This window comes from Zootoca vivipara, chromosome 7, assembly GCF_963506605.1.
Source record: "Zootoca vivipara chromosome 7, rZooViv1.1, whole genome shotgun sequence".
Classification (NCBI taxonomy): domain Eukaryota; kingdom Metazoa; phylum Chordata; class Lepidosauria; order Squamata; family Lacertidae; genus Zootoca; species Zootoca vivipara.
This window is the reverse complement of record NC_083282.1, coordinates 40,884,071-40,896,723: the sequence shown is the minus strand read 5'-3', so window position 1 is coordinate 40,896,723 and position 12,653 is coordinate 40,884,071. Positions and strand designations below refer to the sequence as shown.

The 12,653-nt window shown below is 40.0% G+C and overlaps 1 protein-coding gene across 1 annotated transcript in view; it reads right to left on the bottom strand.

Annotated features, from left to right (window-relative positions):
• Nucleotides 1-12,653, bottom strand: part of FAF1 (Fas associated factor 1) — a 172,505-nt gene that overhangs the window by 119,058 nt on the left and 40,794 nt on the right. The window contains exon 7 of the mRNA XM_035122849.2: nucleotides 10,803-10,908. Coding sequence (XP_034978740.1) covers nucleotides 10,803-10,908 — 106 coding nt within the window. The remainder of the gene's footprint in view (nucleotides 1-10,802; nucleotides 10,909-12,653) is intronic.

Here is a 12,653-nt window from a genome sequence, read left to right as displayed (position 1 = left end):
TAGACTTAGTATTGTAAATTCTTTCCTCTCTGCTGAGTAAACAGGTATCTTATTGGGGTACCCACATGCAGTGCTGGCTGGTGGGTGTGAACACCTGTGTAGATTTGGAGTTGTCACATAGACTTTGCTATTAAGGAGCCTTACTTACCCTTTCCTGGGTAAGTTAAATGTGGTTTCTTATCATCTCAAGGAGAGGGGGGAAACCCCAGGTATTCTTCCAATTACTTTCTGTGCAGGTTAGGTCTACTTTTCAATAGATTGATTGGCTTAAGATATGGCAAAAGAACACGAAAAAAATAAAGTTTAAGGTCTGATGCAGTTTTACAAACCAATACAAATCATTTTCTGCCATTGAATGTTATGTCATAAGAACTATTTTATACTGACATCCTAGCACAGTTCAGATCAACAAACCAAACAAAACTGATCTCTGATCTACAGAAGCTCCAGTCAATGGCAGGGATCCAATAAAATTATCAGCTATCATCCATGTAGGCACAGGGGGTTTCCAGCCACAGGGCCGGCTCTAGGCCCGGGCTGGGTGGCACAATGCACCAGGGCGCCTGGCCACCAGAGGCGCCAAAGGGGCGCCGAACGGCTGGTGTCCGGCTGAGCGTGGCAGCCAGGAGCTCCATGAGAGGCAGCAAAAGCTTCCTCTCCTCCTCTTCTTGCAGAACCAGCGAGACTCCTACCTAGAGTGGCAGCAGGCTACTGCCGCCGTGGGGGGTGGGAGGGTGCCGGCAGAAGCTCTGAGCTTTCTCGACGGTCGTTCCTCTCCCCCCACCGCTGACGGAGACACAGATCCCTCCCTCCCTCACCAGGATGTCCCCTAAGAGCAGCTGAGGCGCCGGGTGGACCATCCAGTCCACGCAGCCACCGTCTGGGATGACCTCGCGGACCTGGCCGGGCTGAGGGTCCCGGCGCCCACGATGCAGACGGCCAAGGTAAGGAGTGTGTGGGGAGACGCGTGCGACACCATGGACCCTCGGCGCAAGCTTTCCGCCTGCTTGCCGTTGCTCCAATTCCCTTGCTAAGGCGGCCGCGGCTGCAGCTGCTCCTACAGTACCAGCGGGGCTGGAAGGCTTGGTGCGGAATGCGGTTTTGGTTGAAACGTGCACACTGAGGCGGCGGAGCTCTTCCCAAGGGACACACGGGGTGCTTTCCCTCAGGCGGTGGCGTGACAACCGCCTCCTGCTCCTTGGGCCTCTGGGCAGCGGGCTGTAGTTAGGCAGCCCCAACAGCGCCCTCCGCCCCAGGATAAATTTTGGGAAAGGGAGGGGGCGCCGGAGGGACCTTTGTGCCACGGCGCTGGATGTGCTTAAGACGGCCCTGTCCAGCCACCATCTTCCCACCAGAGCTACCACCCCCTGATAGTTAGGAGATCCTTTAGGAGCAGCATTCTTTTATACAGGAAGGACTGCACACACACAAAATCCAAATGAACAAAAAACAAAACAAAGCACTCTGCACCACAAGCAATGTATCTATGGTTTCTGACGTAGTTTATGGAACTTTGTCGATACCACTTTAAGACATTAGTTTTTCATAAGTCTCAAATAATCATATTGTTATTCCCTTTTACCACACCATCCCCCATCTCTTAAGAGTTCATGATGTCATGTAAATTTACTAGATTGATACAGGATAATAAGTGGCAGGTAGGTTGGTGGCCAAATAAAAAAGATACTTTATCCCTGAGTGTAACACATAATGCAATACCCAGTTAATTCAGAATTTCTACCATTCTCCAGTTCTTTACGCACAATGGTCACATGAAAACAAAGTTTAATAATCCAGGCTATGCACCACATGAAGCATGGACTTATATGGAAGCAGCCCCTTTTCTGCCACTTCATTCTTTCCATTGCATCAGTGGCAAAACAAACCTGAATTTGGCACTTAACCATATCTTCCCCATTCTGCAAGAATCCAGAACTATAGTCAATGACATTCAAACAAGCCACAATATTAAGCCAACTTTATATTCTGTCTTGTTCAGTGTATTAAACCAGGACCTGTGGCTTAACACACAGGTGATATCAACCTCCTATTGGTCTGAAACATTGAACAAGGTGACATACAGCATACAATCACCATTCTCCCCCTTCACCACCACCCCAACTTGGTCTGATCTCCTTATGCACTTCAACAATTTGTTGATGTTCAATAATGTGTGTCAAATGCTATACTTCAGAGGCAGCCCCATGTTCTCTGACAGTGAATCCTCATCTAAATATCTTGAGCCTGCACTCAAACTCTCATAGGTCTTGAATCTGCTGGAAAATATCTTAAAATATGTCTTTAAGAAAAGACATTGAGTTACCAGGTTGTTAATGTAGAAGATCAAAACTTGTTAGTAAGGAGTCGCTTTGCATCACCCTAACCAATTTATTCTCCTCGGTGTCCCTTTGGAAGAAGGTAAAATGCAATGCCATTCAATGGTTGCATTGTGATACCCTTTGTCAATTCCCTATAGCGGGGAACCTTGCTTGAGGATATAAAAGCTCACTAGGCTTTGGGCTTTGTTACACCAACATTTGTCATTCCCGGGAGCACTTTCAGTCCTGCAGAACCTGACTCTAACCTACAGTAGCTACTTAGAGCTTGCTGTAGACTGATCTGTTTGAATTTATTGATTTGTTTGAATCATTTATAGGTTGCTTTCCCAGAAACTCAAGAATCCCAGAAACTCAAGAACTTAAGACAGCTTGGCCACAGTGATACATGCTCTGGTAACTTCCAGATGGGACTACTGCAATGCGTTCTATGTGGAGCTGCCCTTGAAGACTGTTTGGAAGCTGCAACTAGTGCAAATGCAGCAGCAAGGCAGTGGGTGTCTCTGGCCAGCCACTTATTACATTGGTCTCCGAAGATCTGCACCAGTTATCAATTCACTAAGAGGTGCAATTTAAAGTATTAACCTTGACATAAACAACTTGGGTGCAATTATATGAAGGAGTGTCTCCTCCCATAACCAGCCTCAGTGGTAAGATCAGCAAGGGAGGCTGAACGCTCCCCCCCCCCAGACTGTGGAAGGACCTCCTCTATAAGGCGCACACTGCACCATCACACTGTATGCTTTTGACAACTAATCAAGATGCATCTCTTTATTCTTTTGGTTGAGTGAGTGCCTTCTGTTTTTCTGCACTGCTGGTTGCTCTGTACTTCTATTTTGTTATTCCTATATTAATTTTAATTAATTTAATTTAATTAATTAATTATAATTTTAGGATTATAATTGTACACTGTGCTTATTTTAATTCTGCCCCCCCCCAAAAAACCCCACCCAAGGACCATTTGGTGAAAGGCACGCTATAAGTATGAATAATAATTGTCTAACGATACAATTTGGTGTTACTTAAAGATAGAACAAAAAGTATCTACTCATTTCTAATTTTCCCAGCTAGATTCACAACCTAACTGGATAGCTCAAAAGTCAAACAAAACAGGGGTGTCCTGCCACAACTTCCTTTCTCAGGGAAGTCATCCTACAGTTGAAAAGGGGAAACCATAGTCCTCCAGATGCTGTTTGGCTCCAATTTATCAACCCCAGCCAGCATGGTCAATAGTCAGGGATGATAGGTTCTCCATCCCTGCCCTACAGCCTCAGGGCCACTACTTCAAAGGCACTGTTCTGAGCCATGTGAAGATTCTGATCCCAATTTAGTTTTCCACACTTATAAAAGTGGTTGGACAGGACAACCATTCTCTGGAATTCTATGCACTAACTTCTTATCAGGTAATTCTTTCTTTAGCTGAAAATATGTGGGTTTTGAGGCAGGTGAGGGAGACCTGAACTGCTTTTCTACCCTACTTTATCAAAAAGGCATGACTAAGATGCTGGTTAGGTAATGATGGCCATTATTATTCTAAATAATCCATTAAGGCAAATAAATAAAACATTTCTTAATATACTGGATATGGACAGGTAAACCTTTACATCCTTTCTGTACTAGAAGTGCCTGTGGCCATACACAAACCTGAGACAATACCTATCAAATCAGAATGGGAAAGTATTATTTACCTGGCCACTACAATGAGGTATCATCATCTAGAAATGCTTCAACTGACTTTTGAGATCTAAATATGACTTGCACATCCCACCTTATCAGCATTACTTCAAATATGAAGACCTCTCTGTAAATCCAAGATTGGCTTGATTGCCCCTTTTGTGATGTTGGATCACTGTGAAGAGTTGATGAATCCCATTATTCTTGAAACTTAGTAATGCCATGAACCTGCCCCTCTGTTATCCTGTTAAACTCAAAGATGTAATTTTGGGAATCCCCTATACCCCAAACCCTTAGCAGCTAATGAAATAGTTTTGAATGATTTACAGAGTTGTTTTATAGGTGGGGTTTTTTGGTTGGTTTTTTTTACTGATAATTGCATTGCTTTATTCTCTCTGGAAATTGTTTTGAAGGTTCTTTTTAAAAAAACAATCAAGGGCTGTATAAATTTTATGAAATAAACAAAATAAACAGTTCTTGATATAAGAAATAGGCTGACATGGTGTAAAAATTGGAAGCTTAATGCACCTTCTTCCCCAAGTCAAGTCTTCCATCAGCTTTAGTGTTCTAGCCCACCTGGAAAGCAGCTAGAAGAAACAATCTGAAACAAAATCACCTACCACAATTTTTTCCTGAGTCTTTGCCTCTTAAATAACTCCCTCTCAACCTTAGGTGAGGAGCCTGAGATGCCCGCCAAATGCACTATGATATAAGATGATGAGATGATATAAAAGAAATCTATCAGTCCTGTTGCTCCAAAGGTGCAGCAACTAGTTAAAGAACATGAAACAGATAATAGGAATAAATGGACAATTTTCCAACAAAGCCGTGTAACAAATCGGGTCTCACAAGATATCATATTGGGACCTGTGCTTTTAAACTTGTTCATAAAAGTTCTGGAGTTAGGGCCGAGCAGGAAGATCACCAAGTTTGCTGGTGATGCCAAATTGTTCAGGGCGGTAAAAAACAAAGGGGGATTTGTGAGAGCTCCAAAAGGATCTTTCCAAACTTAGTGAATGGGCATTAAAATGGTAAACTGAAATCAATCTAAGCAAGGGGGAATCCTAGCTTTGCATAAAAAAAACTAGTAGGGTCTGAACTGGCAATTACTGACCAGGAAAGAATGATTGGAGTCATGGTAGATATCTTGATGAAAATGTCAACCCAGTGTGCAGCAGCTGTGAAAAAGGCCAAGTCCATGTTAGGGATCTTTAGAAAGGAATTGAAAACAAAACTGGCAATATCATAATGCTGTTATACAAATCCATGGTGTGGCAATTCTGGCGTGTACAGTTCTTCTCACTTTACTTTAAAAAGAATATTGTAAAGCTGGGAAAGGTGCAGAAAAAGGGTGACCAAAATATGGGATTTTTAGTTTAGAGAAAGTGGAGTAAGGTGGGGGGATGACATGATAGGCAGTTATAATATTATGCATGGCATGGAAAAAGGGATATTGGAAGATACAAGACACACAAAATGAAGTACTGTGGAATTTGCCACGCTGGGATGTAGTCACCCAACTTGGCTGACTTTAAAAGGTGTTTAGAAATATTTGTGGAAGATTCAGCTACTAACCATGATGGTTGTGCCCTACCACCAGGATCATAGATGGCATGCTTCTGAATACAAGTTGCTGGGGGGGGGGGACGACAACTGGGGATAAGGCTGCTTAGCTCAGTCCCTGCTTGTGGTTTCCCCTAAGCATCTGATTGGCTACTGTGAGAAGAGAATGCTCAATTAAATGGGATTCAGTTTGATCCAGCAAAGCATTTCCTGACATTATGGTCTACAATGTTATCTTCTATCTAGACCAGGCATCCCCAAACTGCGGCCCTCCAGATGTTTTGGCCTACAACTCCCATGATCCCTAGCTAACAGGACCAGTGGTCGGGGAAGATGGGAATTGTAGTCCAAAACATCTGGAGGGCCGAAGTTTGCCTGATCTAGACCAACAAAAGGCAACACTGATGTTGCTGAATTACATTTATTATCATTCCTGACCACTGGCCATGCTGTCTGGGAGTTGAACCCCAACATCTGGAGAGAACCATGTTGTTCACTTCAGGGCATTATTCAACTAAGTTTTACTCACAGTAGACCAATTAAAATTAATGGATCTAACACAACCCTGCTCATTAATTTCAGTGGCTGTAATCTTGAGTAAAATTTGGTTGAATACCATCCCTAGTCTAGACAATCCCTCCCAAGCTCCTCAAATCCCCTTTTGTAACAGGTAATGATCCAGAGCTGTGAGTATTCTCTCTCCTGCACGTTTTTTGTTCTCTTATCCTATCAATCCTCTTTGAGCAGCCTGAAAAGAGTTCCAAGAATGACAAATCCCTCCACAAGTCAGGAACAAGTAGTAGATTGGATAACTTATATACTATAGGCCTTTCTCTTATATTTACACTTGAAGTTGCGCCTGATGACCTGACCTAGAATGGTTCATCTTAAGATGAACTTTCCTTTTTCTATATTCTGTCCTAGATTTGGACCAGCTGCTACAGGGCTCATAAGTTTGGCATTTTGTTGCTATCTAGCCCTCTAGTTCCCAAGAGGCCGGTTTCCTTTATCAGTTCTTATTTTTAATGACATCTCTTTCTCAAGTAAGGTGTATGTTTCTCAAGGCTTTGGCCTAGTGTATGTTTCATGGACACTAGACTTTCAGATTATCTAGCAGCTAGCTAAACTGCAGCTTACATTATTAATTCTTAAAAGCAGCTGAAAATCACAAGCTGAAACACTTTTAAAATGAATTTAAATGATTTCTATATGTTTGTTTCCCTTACTATTGTTTCCCTTAATATTCATAGGCTAAAAGAAAAGAAAAGAAAAAGATGCTCCAATCTGACATAAATCAGAAGTTCTGTTTTGACATGCTTTTACGTTTTGCTGCTTTGAGTTTTAATCCTGTTCCAGAAAGTCAATGTTTTATATTCATATAAAGCAAATAACTAAGTTTTAGAGAAATCCCATTATGATACCCAGTATGCATATTTGTAATTTAAAAAAAACAAACCACCACCAAGGAAGCAAGTTCACTGTTTGGAGCTTCTGAAGACAAAATACACTGAACATCACAACTTTGTTTCATGAAATTTTACTCTGATAGGAAATATCTTCTGCCATATAGCAAGAGATAAGCATCGGACCAGGTGCCTGACATACAGCAGTGATTCAAGTGTTACCTTGTGCTTTGTTACAAGGGATGGAGAGAACAGCTACCTATGTGCTACTGCAACAGTAATATGTTTATATGCAGAATCATCACCTGTTGCAAGTGTTAAGGATTTTAAAACAAAAAACAAAAAAACACTTAGGAAATGGAAACATAGAACTCATAAATTACAAACAGATAAGCGTTTCACCATCCTCACGTAGTTTGATCAATAAATAAATAAATAAATCTTAAACTTGTGTCAAAGATTAATTTGCCAGATAGGCCAAAGTGGAGTCATTGTTTCCAAATTTTGACTCCTACTCTCTCAGCCACTTCATTATCCACAGCTCTGTGGCAGAGCATCTCCTCCGCGTGCAGAAGATCCCAGTTTCAATCCTTGACATTTCCAAGAAGGGCTGGGAAAGGCCACCACCTGAACCCCTGGACAGCTGCTGCCAGTTAGTGTAGACAATACTGACTTAGATGGACCAATGGTCTGACACAATGTAAGAGAGTTCCCTACAGTCCCAGTTTTAGAGATCCTGTATTAACTGATGTTTCATTTCAGCACCATGAGCTGCTAATTAAATCTGATATCAAAGGAGGGAGATATAAAACAATTTAACACACACTCCATCACACTACAACTTGCCATTCTGAAATTTACTGGGAGAAGACTACCCAAATAAAACATGTGCTTTTGTCAACCCCATCTATATTCTAAGACTGTGTCTATGCAGCAGGAATGCACAGTCAAAAGACCTCCAGTCAACATAAGACTTTAATTTTCAGCTAGGCTGGTCTTATACCTAAATTCAAGACCAGCATAGGGTCTGCAGCCTACCACCACATAAAGTTACCATAGTGTCACCTTGCATCACACTAATTCTTAAAAACAGACTTTTTCTCTTGAACCATAGTGCCAAACTGGGAGCAGAAGGAACTCTCATGCAAATGTTCTTTTTTTTTCTTTTTAGCCACTCTCTTACCAGGATTTCAATTTCAATTCATTTGATTCTTTGTCACTCTTCAATGTACATTCCAAAAGGAAATCAAAGTGCCTGAAACTACGGGAGGAATATAAATTCATGACTACCAATCTAACAGATTTATCATTAGCTCACTACAAAAATATTCATGACCCTACTTAGTATGGAAAAATAAATTTAAAAAGTATTGCTTGCCAGTCATTCAGGCATTAAAATACTCCTAAATATTCCAAGTAACTGAGTCTGGAGAGACAGTTGCATCCAATAGTTGTCTTGAAGCCTGAAACATTCCTAGAATGTTAAGTATTTGCTTTAATAATTGATGTAGACATTTTGAATCTTTCTGCATAGGATATCAGGTGTGAGTAGATTGCATTAACACTGCTTAAACATTTCAACTTGTCAGTATGGCCAACTCGATTTCTGAAATATTTGCAGTATTTTCCCATCGAAACAGTAATAAAGGTAAAATAAATATATGCCACTGCTATATAATCACTGAACATTAATGAATATTTTATGTCTTTTTAAATCTCCCTGTTTAATTTTAAAGGGTGAAATTAAGTCTCCTTCACGCAATATGCCAATTATCTGAAAATCAAACAATAACTCAGCCATTATACTCCTTTTTGTTAATATACAGGAAGCTAATTTGAAAACACGGGATAGCATTTTTAGAGAATAATTGAATAGTCCTTCCTGCCCTCTGGTGGCCAACAACTGCAATTTGCACATGTTCAATTACTGCCTTATAACAAAGTATATGTAAACTTGTGATTTTATTTTTTTTTAACCCACATTTGAATGGAAACAGAGGAAATGACAAATTTACCAGTAACTTAACTCTAGATAATAATGTTTTAGATAATTAACACTTCCTTTCACAGAAGGCAACTGATTTTGTTTAACAGCTAATGCTCAAAATGTTAATTCAAATTTTTGAGCTGAAATGCAAAATAGAAGCCTACGCTTTATATCTCTTTTGCACACAACCAAGATGTTCAGTAAAAAGAAAAACAGAAAAACAGCCCGCTTCATTCCACAACACATCTGCTTTTTGAGATTCTTCACTATAGGAAGCAGTTTAGCATGCAGCACTGGGATGGGGTGTTTTCCAAAAAGGGAATGCCTCTGAGCATCATTTTCTGCAGTACATCAATTAATTCCTAACCTTTACTTGGCTTCTTATGGGCAAAACCTCTATCTGTATGAATGCTGCTTTATTCAATGAGGCACTCTCCAACTAATGTGAAAATACTCAATTGGTCAAATAAAATGTGATCAAGTCAGATCTAGAACCTGATTCTTAAATTCATGCACTCATCACACATTCTGCTGAAATTAATGTGACCTTAGCAGACAGTAGATTTGGGGATTTCATCTTAAAGACCCCACTTTTTAATCCTTGTTAGCACTGAAACATTCCATTCGGCATGTAGGAACGTCAGACAGTGCTACAATTGTCAAAGTAGGAAACAAACACAATTGTTTTGTTATTTCACTGGAATCCCAAATTTAGTTTATTTGTAAGGCCACTGTTCATCATAAGCAGTTGCTAAAATGTACTGAATGCAGTGTGATAGGATGCAAGCATTTGGACCTATTACATGATATCGTAGGGTCCTTCAAGGCCAATAAAAACCAATTCGATTATTCATTTGTAACTTGCTTGCTTCTAACAGTTCCGCATACAAGGTTTGATTGCCTACATTCTTAAAGTTGCTGAGAGTCAAAAAGTTGATGTTAAAACAGCAGAGATTTGCTTTAGTATTACAAGCACTAGTGCAAAAATCAACTCAAAATAAGAAACCGTGGAAAAACCGGTAACGTCCAAGCATCATGCATGAAGGTCTGTGCATACATAGAATAATCTTTAGAGTTGTCCCATTAATGCCTTCAGAAAGGCATTGATGTATACAAAGTGATCTGTGTTTAAAGGTGTTTGGCTTAATATCACAAGAAAATATTCAAGAGAAACACTTGATTTTGGACTGGATAGAATAATGCATTACAAATGGGTCGTGATAAGCACAATAAGCAGTGAAGCAAGTTCTTTGATTTTAATATACAATGTTATGTAATAGACAGGGATTTCAACTTTTAAAATAGAGGGCAATGTCTATTTTCGGAAGTATATCTGCCTTTCAAGGATCAATCAGCAAGGGACTGTTCTTTGCAACATCACCCCTTGCTGGCTGCTTTACAGAATAACAGTGATATCATTTTTAAAAAGACACCACTTCTCTGCCATTCCACTCACAGCCGAGATGACACAACACAATGGCAGTGTGTTTGACACAAGGCATATACAGGAAAACACAGTAGTATATAATCAAGAAAGAAAGCAGGGGGAGCCTAACTAGACAACGCTAGTTCATCTCTGGCAATGCATTTTGCTACTAAAATGCAACATGGAACAAATACACTACTGCTTTGGGCTAAAATTAATGCAAGTTTTATATGTAGGTCACACCATCTGATGTACCTACAGTAATCTTTCATCATCCAGTTAATTAAAAGCTAAAAACTTAATAACGAAACACGAAAGGAAGTCTGCAGCCTGAATACATAAGCCCTCTTTAACAAAGCTGACATTAGTTATAATGAGCTACATTTATTCTTCAGCTGTGAGACAGAACTCACCTCCTGAATGGTACTGCTTCCTGAGAAGTTGAGGTTGTACTCCCGCTGGACTTCTCGATGGGTGACGATCAGCATGAAGTTTTGATTTAATGATTCCTGCAGGGCACTGAAAGGGTTGAAAGAAAAACAAGAAAATCAGGAGTGAGCATGTTCTAGCTTGCTTTACATTTAGCTGCGAAAACCCCAGGAGTACCCTAAACTCTGCAGAGACAAGCCCAGGCACAATGTTATCATCGCTTTCTTTTTTACTCCTAAAGGCAAGGAAGCATGCAGCAAATAACCAAGGGGCTAACCTGTTAACTCCTTCTCTCCTAAGGTGGCTGAAGCGCCTAAGGCTACATTTTAACTCCTTAGAATTTTCACAACTCAACTGCTATTGCCACAGTGTTCAGCTATATTTAACCATATATATTTATTGAAACTGATATGTTAAAACTATATCCGCCAAAAAGATGCCTAAATAAACTGATTACAAACACATAATTTGTAGTCGTAATCAGTTAATTATAATTATATTATAAACATAATTTTTATTAAAGAAAATAAATATGTGAATATATAAACACTTAATTTTATTTCTATTTTTGGCACACTGCCTTTTTGGCAGTTTTGTCTAAGATGGTGTACCATTTGATGTTACATTACAGCAAGTTGTAGCCGATGGCTGTGGATGTGCAAACACACAAACGGGGGCATGCATGACCATATTTTTCAGCAGACTTGGTAGATATTAACAATCACTGCTAAAGTAGACTTTTCATGACGCCAGTGGGCAGTGTTCGAAACTCCCATTGTTCTAGGAGCATTTTTCGACAGAGAATTTAATTAGCGTGAGCAGTTTCTGAGCTCTGGGCGCAGTACTGCACTTAAGATTTCAGATTAAAACTGCAGAATGGAAGGAAAAGAGGATCATTTTCTGTGTTTCCACTTCCATCTACTCTCTGAAGACTGGAGAAGAGACCCTCTTAAGAATACTGGGGGGTGAGCAGGGGAAGGGTTAGACGATGTGAAAAATGAACTGCAGTTCATTCATTTTCAGCTTTGTATTCTTGCTATAAAAAAGTGCGCCCAGACATTCAGTTGTTGTGCCCATAACCTAGGTTTTTAAGGTGCCATTTAGCTCCTAGCTTTCATATCTCAGTTTCTAACACTACTAGTGAGAAATGTTATAAATACTTGCATTTACTAGTAAATCTCAAGAAACACTGTCAAATGACCAAGTCTCATTCCCATTTTCATAGATTACTAGTTACTGCAGATGTTTACCAAGGCAGGCTAATTGGCGAAATGAATTTGGTGTTTCTTTTCAGGCTTATAATTTTATCTCAACTACTGCATCTTCATTATCCATTTCCAAATGTACATGGTTCCAAATGTGCATGGTCCAATTCCATTTCCATGCTTAATCTGTACCAGAAGCTAGACCCCAAGGCAGAGTATGGACTATCAGTGCTTAATTTATATATTTAGAACATTTATAAACTGCTTCATTCAAAAGACAAACAAATACCTCTCTACGTGGCATAGAAAATAAAATTATAGATAAAACAACTAAGATCCATACATAAGACCACCATCATTAAAAGCAAAGATAAAATCAATAAAACTTTTAAAACACATATAGGTAACTAAATCATGTTATCTGGATAGGCTTGCCAAAATGATGTCTAATGCAGGCATCTCCAAACTCGGCCCTCCAGATGTTTTGGGACTACAACTCCCATGATCCCTAGCTAACAGGACCAATGGTCAGGGATGATGGGAATTGTAGTCCCAGAATGTAGGGCTGAGTTTGGGGGTGCCTGGTCTAATGCTTGCTTTGGCTCATTTTCTTTACTTATAGGGCTAGAC